The following is a 20,091-nucleotide window of genomic DNA, read 5'->3' on the forward strand; positions in this document are numbered from 1 at the left end:
TAGACTTAGATAAATACAGAACCAATTTCGGTCATTTGACTTTACAACTCTATTAGTTCAAGTCATAACACACTCAATTTAAACTTTCTTTTCCTTCCAATCACAAGTAAATCCTTAGGCAACGACAAAGATGCTCGCTGAAAAAAAACCCAGCAAATACAAGATTTTTTTCCCAAAATTATTGGAAAAGAATTGACTGATTTTTTGTTTGTTCTGTTAGTTTTTTTTGTTTGTTTGTTGCTTTAGGTCTCTTCCAACACAATTGAGGTTATATGAGAGACCGCTGAAACAAAAAAACAAACAATCTAACAAAAATAGTACAAATGTCAATCAAAATCATAACCTAAAGATATCATAAGCTAAATTATAAATAACCAAGAACAAACAGGCAGAGGATTTACAGGAAAAAAAATATCCCCTGTCAAAAATACAATCACAAACCAAAGAAGCAGGATAGGCTAGTAAAGAGAAAAGAAACGACATCACTATCGGATCGTACACCCATGCGAACATCATAGGTATATGATTCAAGGGTGATGCTCCCATCCAACCACCCGCTGTTCTGTTAGTAATCAATCCACAAGCTCCCAAATTTATATAAAGACAATGAATGTCAACTTTCTTCATGATTACACCTTTACACCAAAAAAATTAAATCTCCATTTCCAACAGGATGCCAATGATGTGTTTAAAAATTTTTCTTCAGGGACACAGTTGAACTAGCTAATCGAGTTCACTTCATAAGTCCAAAACTAAACATCTGAAAAGTTGTGTTTCTAACAGTGTTGGACAAAGCATAAAGAAATAATACAAGAAAACATAATCACCCCAAAAAATCAGCCTGCCTTAACTAAAGATCAAACCTCTCTGAATAACGGTCAAATATGCGACCATTTTACCACAGAGGTTACCTGGGATGATTTAATGCCTATTTCTTCACCAGAGATGTGTTTCCACTTTACAACCTTTTTTCCGCATCATTACAATCAAACAGAACACCAAGGGAGGAGGACAAAGACATGAGAAAATGCTCCATTTAATTTTGAAGATACGAAAACAAAAAAATTGGGAACCAAGAACTAGTGAGAGTTTAAAATCTTGAAAACATAGCTCGTCTTACCACTAGATTCCTGTGACACCAACAACACACTTGGAAATGGTCGACCAAAGTCAGTTTTGATGGTCTCTCCAAAACTCAAACAGGGGATGAAGTAGGAGGAGACGAGACGGACAAAGTTATCATGAAGATCTTTCAGTTTGGAAGAATCTGGAACAGAATGAAAACATGGCTAAAAGGGATAGATCAATTATGAAAGACTTCAAGAGAAAACAAAATATAAAAAATATATATTTCATTTTATAGTATTTATTTCATTGATCATCAAAAATTTTTAAAATGCAAAAAATGCCCTTCTTTTAAAAATCAAGAAAATAAAAGCTCTTCAACTTTGATTTATCACCTGTTTCCATTTGACCAATAAACTTTTACTCCGTTTATCAATAAGTCAAAAGAAAACATAGATTTTAAAACTAATCAATACAGAAAACTTCGTTAATTGAGAATATTCTAAGATTATCTTTTTTATTTTAAAATCGTGATTTCCCACAGAAAAATATCAGGATAAGGCTTGCAAAGTACATACACGTCATGCTATAAATGAACTTAAACATTTGCTGATTTTAAAAGGGCAGGCCTTAATTTTTACTTCAGCCCTACATCAGATCTTACCGTTATCACCAAGACAGCAATATCAAAGAAGCACAATTCAAATGGAATCTCATATCGCTGTTATTGCCATCCTGGTGAAAACGGTAATGACTGCAGTGGTTGCAAAGTAAACAATTGGAGCTACTATGAACGGAGAAGGCACTTGTGTAAGATTAAGATCTGAAAAAGTGTGAATGAAACAGTGCCAAACAAGATCACAAGATGGCCGCCGTGTAAACAGTGTTGTGTGGCAGAGTGAAAATTTATGATTATTCACAGGGATTAAAGTGTTTTGTGCATTCTGGACTTGTGTTAGATAAAAAAGTAACTTTATTTCTAACTATTTTGAGGCTGTATTAAGAAATATGTCTAAAAGTAGATCAAAAAAGGGAAATGAAAAGGCATCTGGGACACCTCAGACCAATGCACAAAATGGCGGGAAAAATAAAACACAAACTGATACTTGCAAAGTTTGTTTTCTAGATTTCTCTGACCCAAATTATCAAATGATGGAATGTGAAAGGTGTGATAAATACGTGTGTAGATCATGTACAGACGTTACAATTGAACAATATGTACACTTAATCAAGGCACCCAAACTTCACTGGTTCTGTGATGACTGCGAAGATCTTGCCTTGACTGCTGTAAAAACGACATCGAGCAGAAATGTAAGGAAATACTAGAAGCATTCAGAAAGAATGTAATTGAAGAACTAAAATCAGAAATCGTCAGCAAGGTTAACCAGATGAGCATCCAAATCAATGAGATCCAGGAGGGGGAGTTTACGCCCAAAATGATTGAAACAGTAACAAAACTTGCACAAAAACAGAATCAGGAAAATCAAAGCCCTGGAACTGTTGTCAACCTGACCGAAGAAACAAATCGTAAACATAAAGAGGAAATGACTTCAATGATGAGTGAAATGAATGAAAGGAAACAGCGTGAAATGACCTTAGAGGTATATGGATTGAACGAAAAGGAATCCGATATTAGAGAGGAGAGGATTGAACACGACAGAGGAGAAGCTTTGAAAGTTTTTAGTGAGTGTGGTGTCCACTTGATAGTGACTGACCTCACAAAGACAATTAGATTGGGGAAGTTTGATAGAGAGAAAAAAACCAGACCAATGCTTATACAACTGGCATCAATGGAACAAAAAAGAAGAATTCTTAAAGGAGCATCTACGCTAAGTAACCCTGACAAAGAACAATACCTAAAATCGATTCGGATTGCAAATGACCTGACACGAGCGGAACGAGAACAAGAAAAACAACTATTCCTAAAAGTAAGAGAAATGAGAGAACAGGACCAATCGGGGGAATACCTTTACAAGGTTCGAGGTCCACCATGGGCACGAAAAGTTCTGAAACTGAGAAAAGCCAGAAATTAAGCCTGGAAAACCCCATTGTAAATAATGTAAATACACCATCTTTAACCAATGTTGTTACATTTATATATACTAATGCAGACTCTCTCAGAAAAAAGTTTTCAGAGCTTCAAATTAGAGTCAGGGAGAGTAGACCAAAAATTATAGGAGTAACGGAAGTGAAAGCTAAGAATCCAAAATCGAGGTTGAGAGCAGGAGAGTTTTATATGGAATGGTGTGAAGACTATGCCATGTTTCCTGTAAACATTGAAAATGATGTTGGAAGAGGTATGGTAGTGTATGTTCATAATTCATTAAAGACTACAGAAATTAAAATGAACTCAAATTTCGAGGAAAACATATTTGTTAGGATCAACACGGAAAACCATGAATCATTACTCGTGGGGCTAATCTATAGATCAGGCAGTGGCACAGACATTAACAATACTAATCTTTTAAACCTCTTGAACGAAGCTGGATGTATGAATTATACACATTACATTATTATGGGGGACTTCAACTATCCTGATATCGACTGGGATACAATGAATGCACGGGAAAGTTAGATGAATATAGGTTTTTAAATTGCTTACGGGACAACTATTTTTTCCAAGTCATCAATGAGCAGACACGCTGGAGAGGAACAAATAGACCGAGTATCCTGGACATTGTATTGACTCGAGACCAGGATCGTATTAACGAGTGTGACATTGACTATCAAAGCCCAATTGGAAAAAGTGACCACTGTGTGCTGATATTCAACTACTTGATATATTCAATTCAAAATGGTAAATCCAAAAAAAGACTATGTTACAATAAAGCTAATTATGATACAATAAAGAAAGAATTGAGTACCTTTGACTGGGAAACATATCTAGGCCCAAATGAAACCGACATTGATGACACTTGGAGAAAGTTTTGTGAAATAATCTCCAACATCGAACGTAGGCACGTACCTACGGCAAAACAAAAGAAAGGGGCAAACAAATCACAAATACCTTTGAGTGAGGACGTAATCAAGAAAATTAAAGAGAAAAACTCTTTATCTCGAAAAATGTTGAGCAATAAGAACGATAATATCAAAGACCAGTACAACAAAGTACGAAATCAAGTGACAAAGCTCACCAGAAGAGCAAGAAAAGGGTATGAAAAGAACATATCCAAGGAGGCAAAATCCAACCCCAAGCGAATATGGCAGTACTTTAACTCGAAAAGCAAAACACGGCAAGGAATAGGAGAATTGTGTACAAATTCCAATGATCCAAAGTCAGAAAGGACAAACTCAGACGAAGATAAGGCAAACATTCTAGCAGAATTTTTCAGTAGTGTCTCCACTGTGGAGCCCGAAGGGGATGTTCCAACCTTACCAAATAAAAAAATTGAAATTGATTGGCAAAAAATGACCATCAATGAAGAGGAAATAAGGAGACTCCTCAATAACTTGAAAGTCGACAAATCTCCAGGACTGGACAATATTCACCCTAGATTTATTAAGGAACTTTCCCATGAGTTTTCAAGGCCCCTGATGATAATATTCACAAAATTTATAGAACAAAGAAGGGTCCCAAATGATTGGAAGAAAGCAAGAATTAGTGCAATATTAAAAAAAGGAAATAAGACACTAGCAGGGAATTATAGACCAGTGAGCCTCACATCGATTATCTGCAAAATACTGGAAAAAATTGTGAGAGACCATATGATTACTCACCTAGATAACAACAACCTCTTCACTTCAAAACAATACGGATTCATGTCTGGAAGATCAACAACATTGCAACTATTACGAGTCATGGATGAATGGACTGATGCATTAGACCAAGGAGCATCTATAGACTGCATCTATATGGATTATCAAAAGGCTTTTGACAATGTGCCGCACCAAAGACTAGTAAGCAAGTTAATTACATATGGTATTGGACCATAAATGATAGAATGGATAGAGAAGTATTTGAAGGGAAGGAAACAGCAAGTAACGATAAATGATGCATGCTCTGAGTGGAAAGAGGTGACCTCCAGAATCCCGCAGGGATCAGTTTTGGGTCCTCTGCTTTTCGTAATCTTCACAATGATCTACCAGATACCGCACTCTTATGTATATATGTTTGCAGATGATACAAAAATATTCAACATCATACAAACAGCAGATCATATGCACACATTGCAAGAGGATCTAAGCAAACTCGCATTGTAGAGTGATAGGTGGTTGCTAAGATTTCACCCTGATAAATGCAAACATGTGCACATTGGAAACCTAAATCCAGATGAAAGCTTCAGATATAATCTAATGGGAAATGAACTTGAGTTGGTGGATGAAGAAAAAGATATTGGAGTTATCATCGATAATGATCTAAGCTTTGAAAAGCACATCAATGAGAAAGTGAAAAAGGCAACTGCAATGTTTGCAACAATTCGTCGATTATTTCAATACCTAAATGAAGATACTTTCATTCCACTGTACAAAGCACTAGTGCAAACACACTTGGAATATGCCAGCTCAGTCTGGGCACCATTCAAAAGTAAACACATCGAGCTTATAGAAGGCGTCCAAAGAAGAGCTACCAAGCAGCTCCCGAGTATGAAAGGGATGACATACGAAGAGAGATTAAGAAAACTGAAATTACCAACACTAAGTTATAGAAGAATAAGAGGTGACATGATTGAAGTGTACAAAATGTTAAATGGAAAATATGACCAAAAAGCTGGTAATCTACTTAAACTCTGGCCCAAGCACTCCCTGATGACAGGAACAAGGGGCACTTCTAAGAAACTTTTCACACTAAGGGCCAGACTAGATGTGCGCAAGCATAGTTTCGGTGTTAGAGTGGTTCAAGTGTGGAACAGTCTACCAGAGAAAGTTGTGAGTGCTGATTCACTTAACTCATTCAAGAACAGACTGGATAGCTATTGGAAAAACCAAGAAATCTTCTATGATTACAAGGCTAGCATCACATTCTGTCTTCACGGTAATCTGCAACCAGAAGAAACAAAGATGACACCTGAGTCCAGCGAAGAGGATCATTGAGAACCTGTGCTGGAAATCATCTCTAAGTAGTAAGTAAACAAAGCAGGGAGAAAAAAACAAAACAAAAAAAAGCATCCCCAAAAATCCGATGCCTCAAGTGGGGATCGAACCTCAGACTCCTGATTACCGAAGGTTTGATCCCCAGTTGCTGGAGGTTGACTTTTGAGTATGTTTGTTTTCTCTTGTATTTTTTCTCTGCTTTAGCTGGCACTGTTTCATTCACACTTTTTCAGATCTTTATGGTTAAAAATGTGTCAGTGCATGACATAATCAGTCAGATAGTGAAATTGTTTGAACTGGATATTGCCAAGTTTAGTTAGAAGGTCAATTTATATCAAAAAATTAAGTTCTAGTGATAAATGATTAAATCAACCCTTTTTGTACATTTTGGGGAAATATCGAAGCTTAACTTCACTTCTAATTATATTTTACAGCTAGTCAAGTTGAAAAAGTATGAAATTTGAGAAAAGTTTCTGGATATCTTTCCCACAACTTCATGAAAAATCACCTGATTTACTTCAAATAAAGATTAAAATGCTGTGGTTAGCATATTCGTTCAGAAAATGCAAAAAAATGCAAATCCAAAATTTTCACCTTCTGACTGATTATGTCATGCACTGACACAAATACTAATTGAGCATAATTATTAGAATAAACGTACATGTACTCATTTCCTGAACCTCTACAGAAGGAAAAAGAAGATATTTGGCATACATCATAGTATCCACTATGTGAGATCCTCTATGTGGAACGCTGTACAAAATGATGCCCTTGGTGTTGTCTAGGATTCTTTTCAAACTTGGGTTTTTCTCTGACAGCCATAACATCTCTTTGATTAACAGACCTGAGAAGTGAAATGAAAAGTAGTTTTAAAAAATTGTTCAAAATCTAAATATTTGCATATTTGCTTCAAAAAACACTTTCTTGGGGGTCCTGATAGCTCAGTTGGTAGAGTACTAGTTTCATAAGCAAAGGGACCAGATTGATTTAGGGTGAATTCAAGATTTTTTTTCTGAGCCTCTTGTCCACCCAGAAGTGATGGGGTAGCGTAGTCTATTAGATATGGTGAAGTACTTAGTAATATATACTCATGCCCTATCCTTGCAATTGATATAGTCAGATTCACAGAATAGAAACCATGATAAAATGCTCCCACCACCACTGCCACCATCGCCACCAAAAAAAAAGCAAAGTACCCCCTCTCCCCTGGCTACTCAAAGACACATTACAATTAGTCTACTTACCTCCCATGGAATGGCCAAGCCAGATAATTGGACGGGAACCCACTCCAGCTTTTTTCAAATGCTTTATCAATTCTTCACTTCGACCTTCCAGAGTACGTCTAAATAGAAACATAAAACAATACATAAAATTGTATAAATAACATTGTATTCTTGATCTTCTACTTTGGGGATTCCAAACAAGTTCCTATGTAACATTGAGCTTTTTTATTGCGCAATATCAACTAAACGTGCTCAAAGTGCTTTACAGGGGGTCCTGACCACCAGCAACATGTAACATAAATAACAATACATGATGCCTGTTAGGCGATATTACAATTTTTTTTCGGACAGAGGCAACACTGTTAACGGCCAAGTCCTCATTTTACACCTGAGTACAGTGAGAGAATGTCAGTAAAGAGCCTCTTCCAAGGACTCAACTATGTGCCGAGCGAGGCTCAAACCCAGGACCTTCCGATCCAAAAGCGAGTGTCATACAACAAGACCACATAGCCGCACATTGGCATTTTTATTACACCCCTCAAAGAAATAAAAAATTTGAGCTTTTATATAGATAGAACGAAGTTAACATCACTCAGGTATTTTTTATTGTTTATTGCCATCCATGTTTATGAGTAATTCTCACTAAACTGTATTAACCAGACTATAATATATATAGGTTACACATAGTTTTGTGTGTTGGTCCGTTATAATTCCAGATGGCAATGTTGTGAGTTTCTTAGCCATGCGTACAGCATCTATAGCGCAATATCCACTAAACATGCTCAAAGCGCTTTACAAGGGGTCCCTGGCCAACAGCAACACTTAACATGTAGGAGGGACATGACGCCTGTTAGGCTATATTACAATTTTTTTCAGACAGAGAATATGCTGTTAACAGCCAGGTAATCATTTTACACCTGTAAGTAAAGAGCCTTTTACAAGGACTAAACTATGTGCCGAGCGAGGCTCGAACCCAGGACCTTCTGATCCGAAAGCAAGTGTCATACCACAAGACTACATAGCCACATAATTGACCTCACCCATGTCATTTCTCATCAAAATTTATTCTTTTTTTAACAACAATGGGTGAAAACAACATTAAATATTTGACCTTATGAATTGTCATTGTGGCAAAGATATCATTCTGCATCAATTTCTTTTTTTGTAAAATTGCGAGGATTGAATATTTTACAAAATCCCACATTTTTTACAAAGGATAATAGAGATGCCCCAGTACTATTTATTTTTTCTATTATAATGAAGTAAAATCAGGTTTTTCCCAAAACTTAAAGGGCTATGATAATACCATTTTAATGAAAAACTTGCATGAATATCAAATTTCTAAGATTTGTGGCAAACCGCGTCAATCTTGTAGCGTATCTTAGAATTGGGTGATAAAAATTGAGTTTAAAAACAAAATGAACAGAAATGGGAATTTAATATTTGAAGTCCAGGAGAAAACAAAAACAAATTCTCCTCAATTTTCAACCTAAATTTTATAAGTTAAATTTAAACCCATTGCCTCAAAACGGAATTATGAAAGGACGAAATAGGTTGCAAAAATTGAATTCATAGCCAGAAAATATGGGACGTGCCAAAATATTGTGTTTCAATAAGAAGAGATAAAAAATAAAATATCATATCTGTTTCTGTCAATACTTTGTTGATTAAATTTCAAATTTAGGTTTCTGGCACTTATCAAATTTAAGCCATTCAGACTGCATCCGTGACCTTTCATTCTTTTAGAGAGTGGATGTTCCTCAACATACACCATGGATAAACTATCCAATCAGATTTCACGTATTTTCTATTTAATTATTTGTTTATCTGATTAGTCATTGATTTCAATTCTTTATTTATCAGTCAGTTTAATTATCTATTTATCAATTTATTATTCATTTACTTCTTTATTTATTCATGTCTGTTTTTTCATTGGGTTTTTATTTTGGTCTTTTTTTCTCCTTTTTTTTTTGGAGGAGGGGTTGTATCGTTTCGTTATATTTTTTTTTTTGGGGGGGGGAGGTTGTTTGTTTGGGGATTTTTTATTATTGTTCTTTTTTGGTGTTGTTTTTTTTTTTTCTTTTGTCTTTTCTATTTGTTTTTTTAATTTTTTTTTTTTTTTGTTGAGCACCTGAAAAATGTGTAAATGAGTTATTGGCAAGAGTTTCTGATGACCATGAAAGAAATGTTATGACCACCTCAAAAAACAAGAAATTAACATTTTATTTAATGTGGCCTGATGAACAAAGCAATATGAAGAAAATTTAAATGAAATTGTTTTTATGTATGGGGGAAGGTTATGATGTGGTTTTTTTGTTTTGTTTTGTTGATTTTTTGGGGGTGTTTCTTTTTCTATTCTTAAACCAGAATAGCTAAGTATACAATCCAATGATAAGGGAATACCCTTATCAAAGCTGATTGAATCACTGATTTTTTAAATTATTTTTGTTTTGTTTTGTTAGTTTAGTAAGACTTCAAATAACTTCGAAATTAAGTGACAATCTTGTTTTGCTTACCATGAGAATTTTTTGTTTCTACAATTCTTATTGTTTCCTATTCCTATTAATTATCGATAATTCTAGCAATTCAAAATTATTGTTTGAATTCCAGTAATAAGATATCATAACTTTAAAAAGTTATAAACAACAAAAAATTAAAAAGAATGTAAGTTTTTTTAAACAGATGAATTGTTCAAAAATGTTTATCCACTCATTACAAAGCAAATAAAATTAGAGACTAATGGAGTTGATATGAATGACCTTACCTATCTGACTCATAAGGATTGTAGTCACCCCATTGGTGGAGTGAAGAATTGTATCCTACACTGATAATGCGGGTATCTTGAAACTCACATGACAACCAATGCTAGGAATTTAACAAAACAAAGAAATGGCAAAAATAATTTTTAAATGACCACAATCACAGTTTCATAGGTCTGTAAAACTAAGTGCAATGGAAAATCAGTTGCAGTATGATGAGAAAATCTTTTGAGTTAAAGTTGAAATTCTTTTTTTTATTTAAACAAACAAAAAAACTAGAACGTTGATAATGCGCAATATCCACTAAATGTTCTCACATCGATTTACAAGGGGTCCCCAGCCAACATCAACACTTCATGTGTAGGAATAGACGTGATGCCTGTTAGGTAACATTACAATTTTTTTCCAACAAGACAAAGCTGTTAACAGTCAGGTACTCATTTTACACCTGAGTATGGTGAGAGAATGTGAGTTAAGAGCATTTCCCAAGGACTCAACTAAGCATCACTAAGAGCAGGATCGAACCCTGGACCTTAAGGTCTGAAAGCAAGTGTGTCATACCACAAGACCACATAACTGAACCATAGGTTAAACAAAAAAAATAAATAAATAAATATAGTAGACTCAATAGAGAAAAATAAATTTAAAAAGGGGGTCCTGATAGCTCATTTAGTAGAGCACTCGCTTCACATGCAAAGGAACTAAGATCTAAGACTAGTGTCCTATCCAAAAGGTAGTAAGCGATTGCTATTGTCTGTTTCACACTATAGAAACTGGGATAAACTCTGGCTCCATGGACCTAATGGCTCTGAAGGACAACTTACTTACTTAATTAATAGAGGGAAAAAAATGTATAAGGAGTGTTTGAGACCATTTCTTTCAGCGACCAATCAAACAAATGTCAATCAATGATACCAGAGAAAGCAGTATAGATAAGATCTTTTGCCTTTTCAATTATAGAAACTGATGAATTGTCCACAGCGTACATAACGATAACAGTTTAGTTGAGACAGTACCCCGTTCCTGACACCTGCTGACCCGGTCACGGTGAGCGGTCAATCACCGAGAGGAATTTACCTAACGGGGATTGCCGTTTCGCTCAATTTAACAATGTTTTGTTTTATTGTCTGTCAGACAACCATATTGAATGAGTTGAAATATCACTACTTGGTATAAAAGTTTATATTTTCTACTTTTACTGTGTGTTTTTTATTTTTTCATAGTATTACTAGATTTCTCAATATAAGTTATCAAAGAACGGTAACAAATTACACAAAGAATATAGTGGGTGCTACATTAAAAAAATTAGAGAAAAAAAAACGTTGCTATAGATTTGTCTGAATTTTAAGTATTATAAAGACAAGATGTAAATACTTCTACTCACAAAAAACATAGTAGTCCTCAGCAAAAATATCCGCTACGGGCATTCAAACTCGTCAGTGTAGTTTGGGGCTGGTCTTTAACTGCATTGCATTGATGACAAATCGCATTTTATCCATATCATTGATAATGCCGGATGCTCTTTTTTCCAATTTTGCTGTTGTTTGGTGACATGTCTCTGTGCCTTGTTCTCCAAGAAGTCCAAGTCCAAACTTATATTGAGTGATGTGTGGTATGCAGTGGTACTCAAGGAGGTGTTGTTTTGGGATTATTTTGTTTGGAAAATATTTTCTGTATGTATCCATGTAATGTTTTATTGCGCTTTGAATATATTGGATTGTGTCTGCTTTGATCGGTTTTGTGTGTGAAATAAAGTTGTGCACATGACTATAGGCCTTGTTTATATTGTCGAAAATTAATCCAACACTGCATGCGTCGTCAATGATGAGTGGGTCGTGGGTGCAGTTCTTTGTTTGTTGGATAATTGTAAGTGTGAGTTGTGTGTAGACTTTTTCTTGTAAATATTTGTGGCAGTGGTTGCCAATGAATGACCTGCTGTGGTAAGCCTGTGGTGTAATGCGGTGCTGGTTAAGTATTCTGTCCAATTCAGAGGCAATAGGACCATCCCTGAGGGTGAGTGGCTCGTGCATGAGATTTGAAAGTCTCTCCTCTGCGTTTTGGAGTTTGTTATTTATATTCTACTCTGTCGTTATTTGTCTCTGCAAAAACAAGGCAGCCCTGGAATTCTTCTATTTTTTCTTGTATCTCTAGATATTCCTTCCAAGAACTGCCAAAGGTTTTTACTAGTTTCCCTAAACTTGTAAGATATGTGTCTGGCTGTGTAGCAATGCGTCTATCGAGAGACTGGGCGGCGTCTTCTAACAGTTTGTGGTGCTTGAGAACTATCCCTAAAAGTATGTGTAAATATGGAGGAGAGACTTGGTCCAGTTGGATGTCTAGTAGGGGTGCGTGAATGGAGTTGTGATGTTGAGATGCTTGCTTCTTGTCACCTTTGTGTTGTGATATGAAAGAGTTGTAATCCCTGTGTAATATGTCAAGGGTTCGTTGTTCAAATGATGATGTGCTGTTATCTGTGTTCATATATCTTCTAGGCATCAAACAAAAGATGCATGGAAATGTGCCCTGTGGTCCTGAAATGCCATATATCTTACAGAGGAAATCGTAGTCTCCATTTAGAAAAACTTTAATTGATTTTCCTCGCCAACAATGGACCATGAGCTGTCTAACGTCTTCTTTAATTTCATCTAAAAATCTGTCAATGTTGCTGTGTGTGTCCTGTATAGCTGCCATTGCTATTACACTAGTGTTTTTCTGTGAATTGGGTCGTTCTAGATTTGCTATCTGTAATGTCATTTTCATTGAATTCTTCCCGTGGTCTCCTCCAAGTTTAAGCCAAATTTCATTTTCTGGTATCGTGTTATCATGCCATGTCAATGCACCATTTGCATCATATCCATCTAACAGGTTATCCACAAAGTTGACAAGTTTGTCAATCTTCCCGAATGGTACCTGGCCATCAGACGTGTCACTCAAACTAAACTCTTTCATTCTCACTTGTGTGAAATCAGATGCTATACTTTTTCCTAGCTCCCTAACAGCGTTCTCGTTATCAACGGAAATCCCAACATCTCTAAGGTGACGGGATAATACTCTTGCCTGACGCCAACTCAGTCCTAGTGCCTCCTTCATGACTAAGATCTTTTCTTTATTAATTGTGAGTTTCTGTTCTGTCGCTGACTGTGTGATTATTTGTTGTCTTCTTTGTATTGGTATTGAGCTTAATTCTGATGCAATTTGTACGTCGGAGTCTTGCTGTGTAAAGCCTGTCATGTTGTGTCTAATATTCTGTATGATGTGCTTACGTTTACGTTTTGTTGTGTTGCTAGCTTTTGATGAAATGCGTCTCTGTTTCACTATTCTGTGTAGAAGAAAGGGCTGTCCTCCAGTTTTACAACTAACTACACCTTCATTTGCTTGGCTGTAGAGCTTTCTTTTATTAATTTTGTTGTCAGTTTTTCCTCATCATTAGATAATGGTGTACTGTGTGACCTATTCAATATGTCGCTAACGGTTGTCCATTTCTTTATCATCGGTGATGTTGTGCTGTCTGTTTTTTGTTTCCTTTTTGCTGGTGTTGATGTAGCAATCGGGGTAGATGGAAAGATTTGGTCTGTGATCTGTGTTGATGTACATGTTGACTGAGATGATAATAGAGAGTGGTTTGATACTTGATGTGCTGATTGGTTTGTGTGTGCGCTATCTAAACTCGTGCATGCTATATTACCTATCTGTGTGATTTCAGTTTGCACGTGTTGTAATGACCATGTGTTTAAGGTTTCGTCGGCTGTTGGTGAATTTATTGAGGAAGTGTTTGGGATGGCGTTAGATGTAATGCTAGTTGTTTGAAGGAAACTGGAATGTAAATTGCTGCTATTTCCAAGGAATCCCATACTCTGTATTTTATGTTGCTTACACACTGAACAAGGACTACAATTATCATAAGCACACCAAATGCCCTTGGATTTTTCAAACTTTCCTCTAACCGTTCTAAGAGCTGCTGAACTGTTCCTTCTTTTCACATTTCCCATAGCCGTGTAACATTTTTTACACATAAATTCTGAGTGTGTTCCTTGCTTGTCCAATGCCGTGTCAGTCCCATAAACTAAAAGAATGTCATTAGAATAATTTGAACATTTAAATGGTTTCTTGCGGGCACGTTTCTCTTTCTGTGTTAAACAAATCATACCACATGTCCTACATAATGAATTCACTGCTTGGTTATGACTTGCAATTGTGTGGTCCATGCTGTAGGAGAACATTCAAAATTGACTGAGTGATGTAAGAAATGATATAGTGAATAAACGACTAAAATGAGTTTTAAAACACTCTGTATTACTTCTCATATCCATGTATACATAACATCGTACATAAAATTTGGAACAAGAAAACCATATTCACCCAATTTGGTGAAAGAAGGGGGAGCAGGAAAATTCTAACATATTTTGAAATTGAACTTGGATCATTTACACGTAAGTCTAATGCTCTAGCAGTTGAGCTAAGTTGAGGCCCAACACACAATGTCATTTAAAATTAAACATTAGCAAGATAATTTAAATTATGCAATTTAAAAATCAAATTAACTCATCATTGAAAAAAAAAAGAAAAAAAATCTAATTAACAATAAAACCGCAGCGAAATATTACGTTTCAATAACAAGGCTAAAGAAGTAATATCATTATTACCTGACCTACCGCGGAAAAATAATCGTTACAAAATAATGAAAACTGAAGAGTAAATGAAACTTACCTCATTTCGTAGTAAAACTTGTGCCTTGTGAATCACACCAAAAAAAATTTGAAGTTTATAGCAACGTTTTTTTATAATCCTGAGGTAATTACAAGTAATTTTATTTAAATGTTATAGAAAAATAGGTGAATTTGAATCACGGCTTGTGGAATAAGTACTGGAGGTATTGAAATAAAAGTTGGACTGATGGAAAGAGGAGGTCTGCGAGAATTCTTTGCATTTGGGTGTAATTGCATCGTCACGAAGATCGTGAGGTTAATTGGTACGGAAATCATCCATTGGTATCACCCAATGCACGTCAAATCTACGTTCTGGGAATTGATATCGGCTGACCGCTGTTGACCCCGGTTACCTGTCGGGTGAGGTTGCGTCGGCGCTCGGAACAGCGGGAAACTAAACGGTCAGATTTATAGTGCAGTTTAGACGCCGTGTGTCATATATTGTATTACCATTTAGTATTTTTCAAATTTTTGGCTACAAACAGTTTGAATTGCAACATGCTAATAGTCATACATTTGATGAGAAACCACACAAAAATATGGATTTCAAACTTAGTACCTATTGTGCAGAGTCTCTTCTCTCAACTACTTAGGGAATCAAACCGAGGCCTGTTGACAGACCCCGCAAACTTTCAATAGCAAGCAAAATAACGCTATGCACTCTTCTCTGTATGGAACAAGACAAACATGTAAACAAATGGGACGCAAAAGGAATCGGTTCGATATTGGATTGAATAAAATTCATAAAAATTGTGGAGCAGGCACTTGTATCAACAATGATGAGAAATATAGGGTATGGAGAAGTGCCAGATGAAAACAGAGAATCCCGATCCCTTGTGTGTGAATCAAATTATGCTCTACCAACTGAGCTATCGCGATCCCCTTAATCCAAATAGTAGTCCTTTTCAGAACCATTAGGCCCATGGAGCCAGAGTTTATCCTGGTTTCTATAGCGTGAAACAGACAATAGCAATTGGATAGGACACTAGTCTATCTCGAAATACTTTCTGCCAAATCTAACAAGACTCAGCTACCCATTCACTGCTGGTTGGACAGGAGGGTCATAAAAAATCTTGACTGCAATCGGTATCGATTTTGGTCCCTTTGCTTGTGAAGTGAGTGCTCTACCAATTGAGCTATTGGGACCCCCATTGAAAATCCAAATAGCTATAGAGTAATTATCAACAAGCATTTCACGCTTACCTTTGGCCAGCAATCACTGCAATCTTTTGGTCTGTCCTCATCAGATCCATCGTGTCTTTGTCTCCAGGTCTTCACAGCTCCACCCCTCAACCCATGAACTAGGATGATATCTGCTTTCACTGGGAGACTAACAGAGTTCATCAAAAAGAAAATATATGAATAATAAAAAAAAGAAAGAAAGAAAAGACTCATTATTTAAAACAAGAGTTAAATTAAGTACTAAATAGCCAGAAAGTTTTGAACAAGATATGAAAATAACAGCTACAGATTAAAAAAAAAAATAAATAAAAACATAAAATATAATATTTTAAATCGCACACTTCTTTATATAACAACAAACACACCACGTGTAGTGATTTAACATATATAACGTTAGTCTGAACAGAAGACAGTAACAGATCTATAGAGTGTCCTTGAAAAGACGAAAACATTCTACATATTTTATATTAGACCTACTTTGTTTATTTTTTGAAGTGGTTATACTCAAATATCATTCAATACTCTGAAAGGCAACATTTAAAGAGTTTCACCTACATCAAATTCTAGAAATAAGAAATAAAAAGTATAAACTCATAGTGATGTAATTTGCAGTAGTTAAAAAATAACAGTATTTTTTTTTTTGGCATAATTGTTTGAAAGTAATAAGTAATTAATAATATTGCTTTTGTTTCATTTCCTTAGAGGATGATTTATTTGCGCTCATGAGTTTTGAGTGAAAGATGGCAATTAGATTGGATTCAAAGTTTGGTGAGTTAGACATTATTCTGCTTCTACCCAATGGTGAGCGGCTAGCTAGATCTAAAAGATCTGAAGGAAATTACTTTGTCATAAACAATCTAAAAGCAAAGGTTATACTGTTCAATTAAACAAACTGCATGAACCGAGGTATGGGCCTTTCGGCTGTGAATTAGTACCATTGTATTTCCTTTTCTGTTTTATCTTGTAAGACAGAATTTTACACCAGCTCTCAATAGGATTCAATAGTCTGATGTCACTCGCCCAGCAACGAGTAGCTTGGTTCTAAACAAATAAAATCAGCACTTTTTATTCTCCACTCTGGCGAGACCGTTTTCACGTGTCATGTGATCAGAATGTAAAAAAGTCAAAACATGATCAGATTTATAATGTCTTTCTCCTCTGGACACACATTTATGCTTGTTGGAGAAGTATTTCATAAGGGCATCCGCCATTGCTCCGATAATTTAGAACCAGTTGCTAAGTTACTATGCGTCATTATGAGGGAAGTGACGTCACGACTGTTGAAGGCTATTTTATTTTATACAGGATGTCCCCGAAGTCTGGGTACATGGTGATAATACAAACTTCCTGAACACAACAATTGTATTCAATTAGGATTTAAATGAACTTCATTTTCACATCACATGACCTCTTTTTCAGTTTAAAAAATGTGACGGTCAGCCAATTCTTCACAAGCTATAACAGGAATGGATGAATAAAAATTGATAGTGAAGTCTTACGCGTACCCAGACTTTGTGGACACCTTGTACAATAGCTCTACTCTAGTAACTACCTTCATTCAAACTAAAATTGTGAGTAATCCAGGACAGCATGAGGAATTCAATCTCATGGACAAGCTCTACACTAGTAACTACCTTCATTCATACTAAAACTATGAGTAATCATGAGGAATTCAAACTCGTGGAGTTCCTGTCTTCGTGGACACCTTGTACAATAGCTCTATTCTATTACTATTAACCACCTTCTTTCATACCAAACTGTGACTGATCCAGGACAGCATGAGGAATTCAATCATGGAGTTCCTTTCTTTGTGGACATCTTTAACAATAGCTCCACTCAATCAAATACCTTCATTTATATTAAAAATCTGTGACTGACCCAGGACAGCATGAGGAATTCACTCATGGAGTTCTTGTCTTTGTGATTACCTTGTACAATAGCTCTACTGTATCAACTACCTTCATTCATACTAAAACTGTGAGCAATCCAGGACAGAATGAGGAATTCAAACTCATGGAGTTCCTGACTTTGTGGACACCTTGTGCAATAGCTCTATTCTATTTACTACCTTCTTTCATACTAAAATCTGTGACTGATCCAGGACAGCATGAGGAATTCACTCATGGAGTTCTTGTCTTTGTGGACATCTTTTACAATAGCTCTACTCTATCAACTACCTTCATTCATACTAAAACTGTGAGCAATCCAGGACAGCATGAGGAATCCAAACTCATGGAGTTCCTGTCTTTGGGAAATGGTCTCTGATTTCAATTGAAACTTAATTTAAACTCACTTTATCATTCACACACATAACACATCAGTACATCTTTGTGTGTACGCTACCTATTTCTCTGTGTCGGGTGAAGAAGAATCATGTTTTTGTAGAATTCTGATGAGATCCAGTCACGATCCAGGTTAGCTAAGATAGTGTCAGCCATGACAGAAAATATAATGTTATCTCCTTTGGTCCACTTGTGTAATTCGTGTATCCACCCTGTAAAGTAAAACGGATTGGGTTATGAAGTGGAGATGTGTGTTTCACATTTAATTACTCAAAGCAAGATCTGGCATTGCAGTTTGCAATTACTTATTTGACTTTAGTTTTCCACAATAAACCACAAAAATTCAAATTATATTCAATGATAAAGAATTTGCCAACAGTCATTAAATAATCATCAATTAACAAAAAGTTTTGTTGATATATGTTTGACAAATCGAAATAAATACTTATGTTTTGTAGAGCACCCCTCCATCTACACACATTCTAAATCAAGGTTTATTAATCATAAATCCCCATTTCTTTAGTACATGGAGGAGAAATGTTATACTTTTTATGTAGATCAAACCTGATTTAAGGCAGACAATAAGTGGTATCATTAAATAATGATTTTTTAATGTCTGTCAATCAGAAATAACAAAATCCGAGTTGTTTAAGGTATAGAATAAAAGATTTTTTGCACTCTTGCATTTTAGAATCCAAACTCTGTTCTCATCATGCAATCGCAATCTCACGCAGTAATTAGAAACACACCCAGAATTCCAAAAATCAAGTGTGCAAGAATCTTCGATAATTTTATTTCAGACCTAGACTTCAAAATAGCCATTCACTTCACAATTTGCAAATAGAAAAGCAAGAAAGAGAATAAAGAATCAATAAAAACAAAAAATAATTTATCATACCAGCTCTTACAAAATCCTTTCCAAGCTCCGGCAATAGAGACAAGTTGTTTAGGATGATAAGGATGTAAATCTGAATCCATTCTTCTTTCCTGTTTTCATTCAGTCTTTGTAACACGGCCAGACCGTGTTGCTGAACAAATTGCGTTGCATAGTTTTCTTCCTGGTGGAGAAATGTTTATTTCATTATGTTGTACCATCCAAAAGAAATTTCAAAACAAAATTTTGCATCTAATAAGGCCGGTTTTAAGGACAATGGACTAGCAATCTATGAAACATTTTCAACACGTTAATATAAACACATATTATGATATATAAGGGGTCACTTTAATTTAAAAATCAGTTATTTTTAAAGATTAAACTGTTTAACATAAAACATTGACAGTGTTTACTGAACGTAACAAAACGTAACAAAAAATAATTAATTTTTAAAGATTAAACTGTTTAACATAAAACATTGACCGAGTGTGCTGAACGTAACAAAACTTGGCTTTGACTTCTTTTTTCAGTGAGGTTTTAAAAACTGTGGAAATCGTACTTCCCTTTTACACCATCAATATAATAGATAAAATATTGAATATTCGTTGATGAATTATACCATTCCCCAAAGAAAAAACAAGTCCCTGCGTGTGTAGCCAGCTTTCATTTTCAGAAATATTTGTATGAAGTATTTGCAATGGCATCAAATGAGCACAATGCAACTTGGCAAAACCAGAGAGAGAAAGAGATATATAAAGAGATTGGTCTGCCAGTAACACCCGCATTTTCAAATTTGGTGATGCCTAACATTTTTATTATCATGGTAAAGCTGCAGCAATTGAGCTTAACATTATCAGTAAACAGTTACTAGCGGTATAGAATTAAATCTTGACAGGTATTGACAGCAAAAAAAAAAATGTTTTGTTGGATTTTTTGCCCTATTTTCCCTACCTATAAAATTCTTGCTTT

At 35.5% G+C, this 20,091-nt stretch overlaps 1 protein-coding gene across 3 annotated transcripts in view; it reads right to left on the bottom strand.

Annotated features, from left to right (window-relative positions):
* Positions 1–20,091, bottom strand: part of LOC144965840 (protein SERAC1-like) — a 38,805-nt gene that overhangs the window by 7,202 nt on the left and 11,512 nt on the right. For all 3 annotated transcript variants that reach the window (XR_013644111.1, XM_078901614.1, XM_078901615.1), the window contains exons 10-16: positions 19,147–19,306; positions 18,310–18,460; positions 15,988–16,114; positions 10,084–10,184; positions 7,341–7,438; positions 6,758–6,940; positions 1,121–1,267 (exon numbers count right to left, since the gene is read on the bottom strand). Coding sequence is in view for 2 of the 3 variants with exons in the window: in XM_078901614.1 (XP_078757740.1) it covers positions 1,121–1,267; positions 6,758–6,940; positions 7,341–7,438; positions 10,084–10,184; positions 15,988–16,114; positions 18,310–18,460; positions 19,147–19,306 (967 nt within the window). In the remaining variant the exon portion in view is untranslated. The remainder of the gene's footprint in view (positions 1–1,120; positions 1,268–6,757; positions 6,941–7,340; positions 7,439–10,083; positions 10,185–15,987; positions 16,115–18,309; positions 18,461–19,146; positions 19,307–20,091) is intronic.

The sequence above is a fragment of the Berghia stephanieae genome, chromosome 2 (assembly GCF_034508935.2).
Source record: "Berghia stephanieae isolate SIO BIC M18660-M18661 chromosome 2, UCSD_Bste_1.3, whole genome shotgun sequence".
Lineage (NCBI taxonomy): Eukaryota > Metazoa > Mollusca > Gastropoda > Nudibranchia > Aeolidiidae > Berghia > Berghia stephanieae.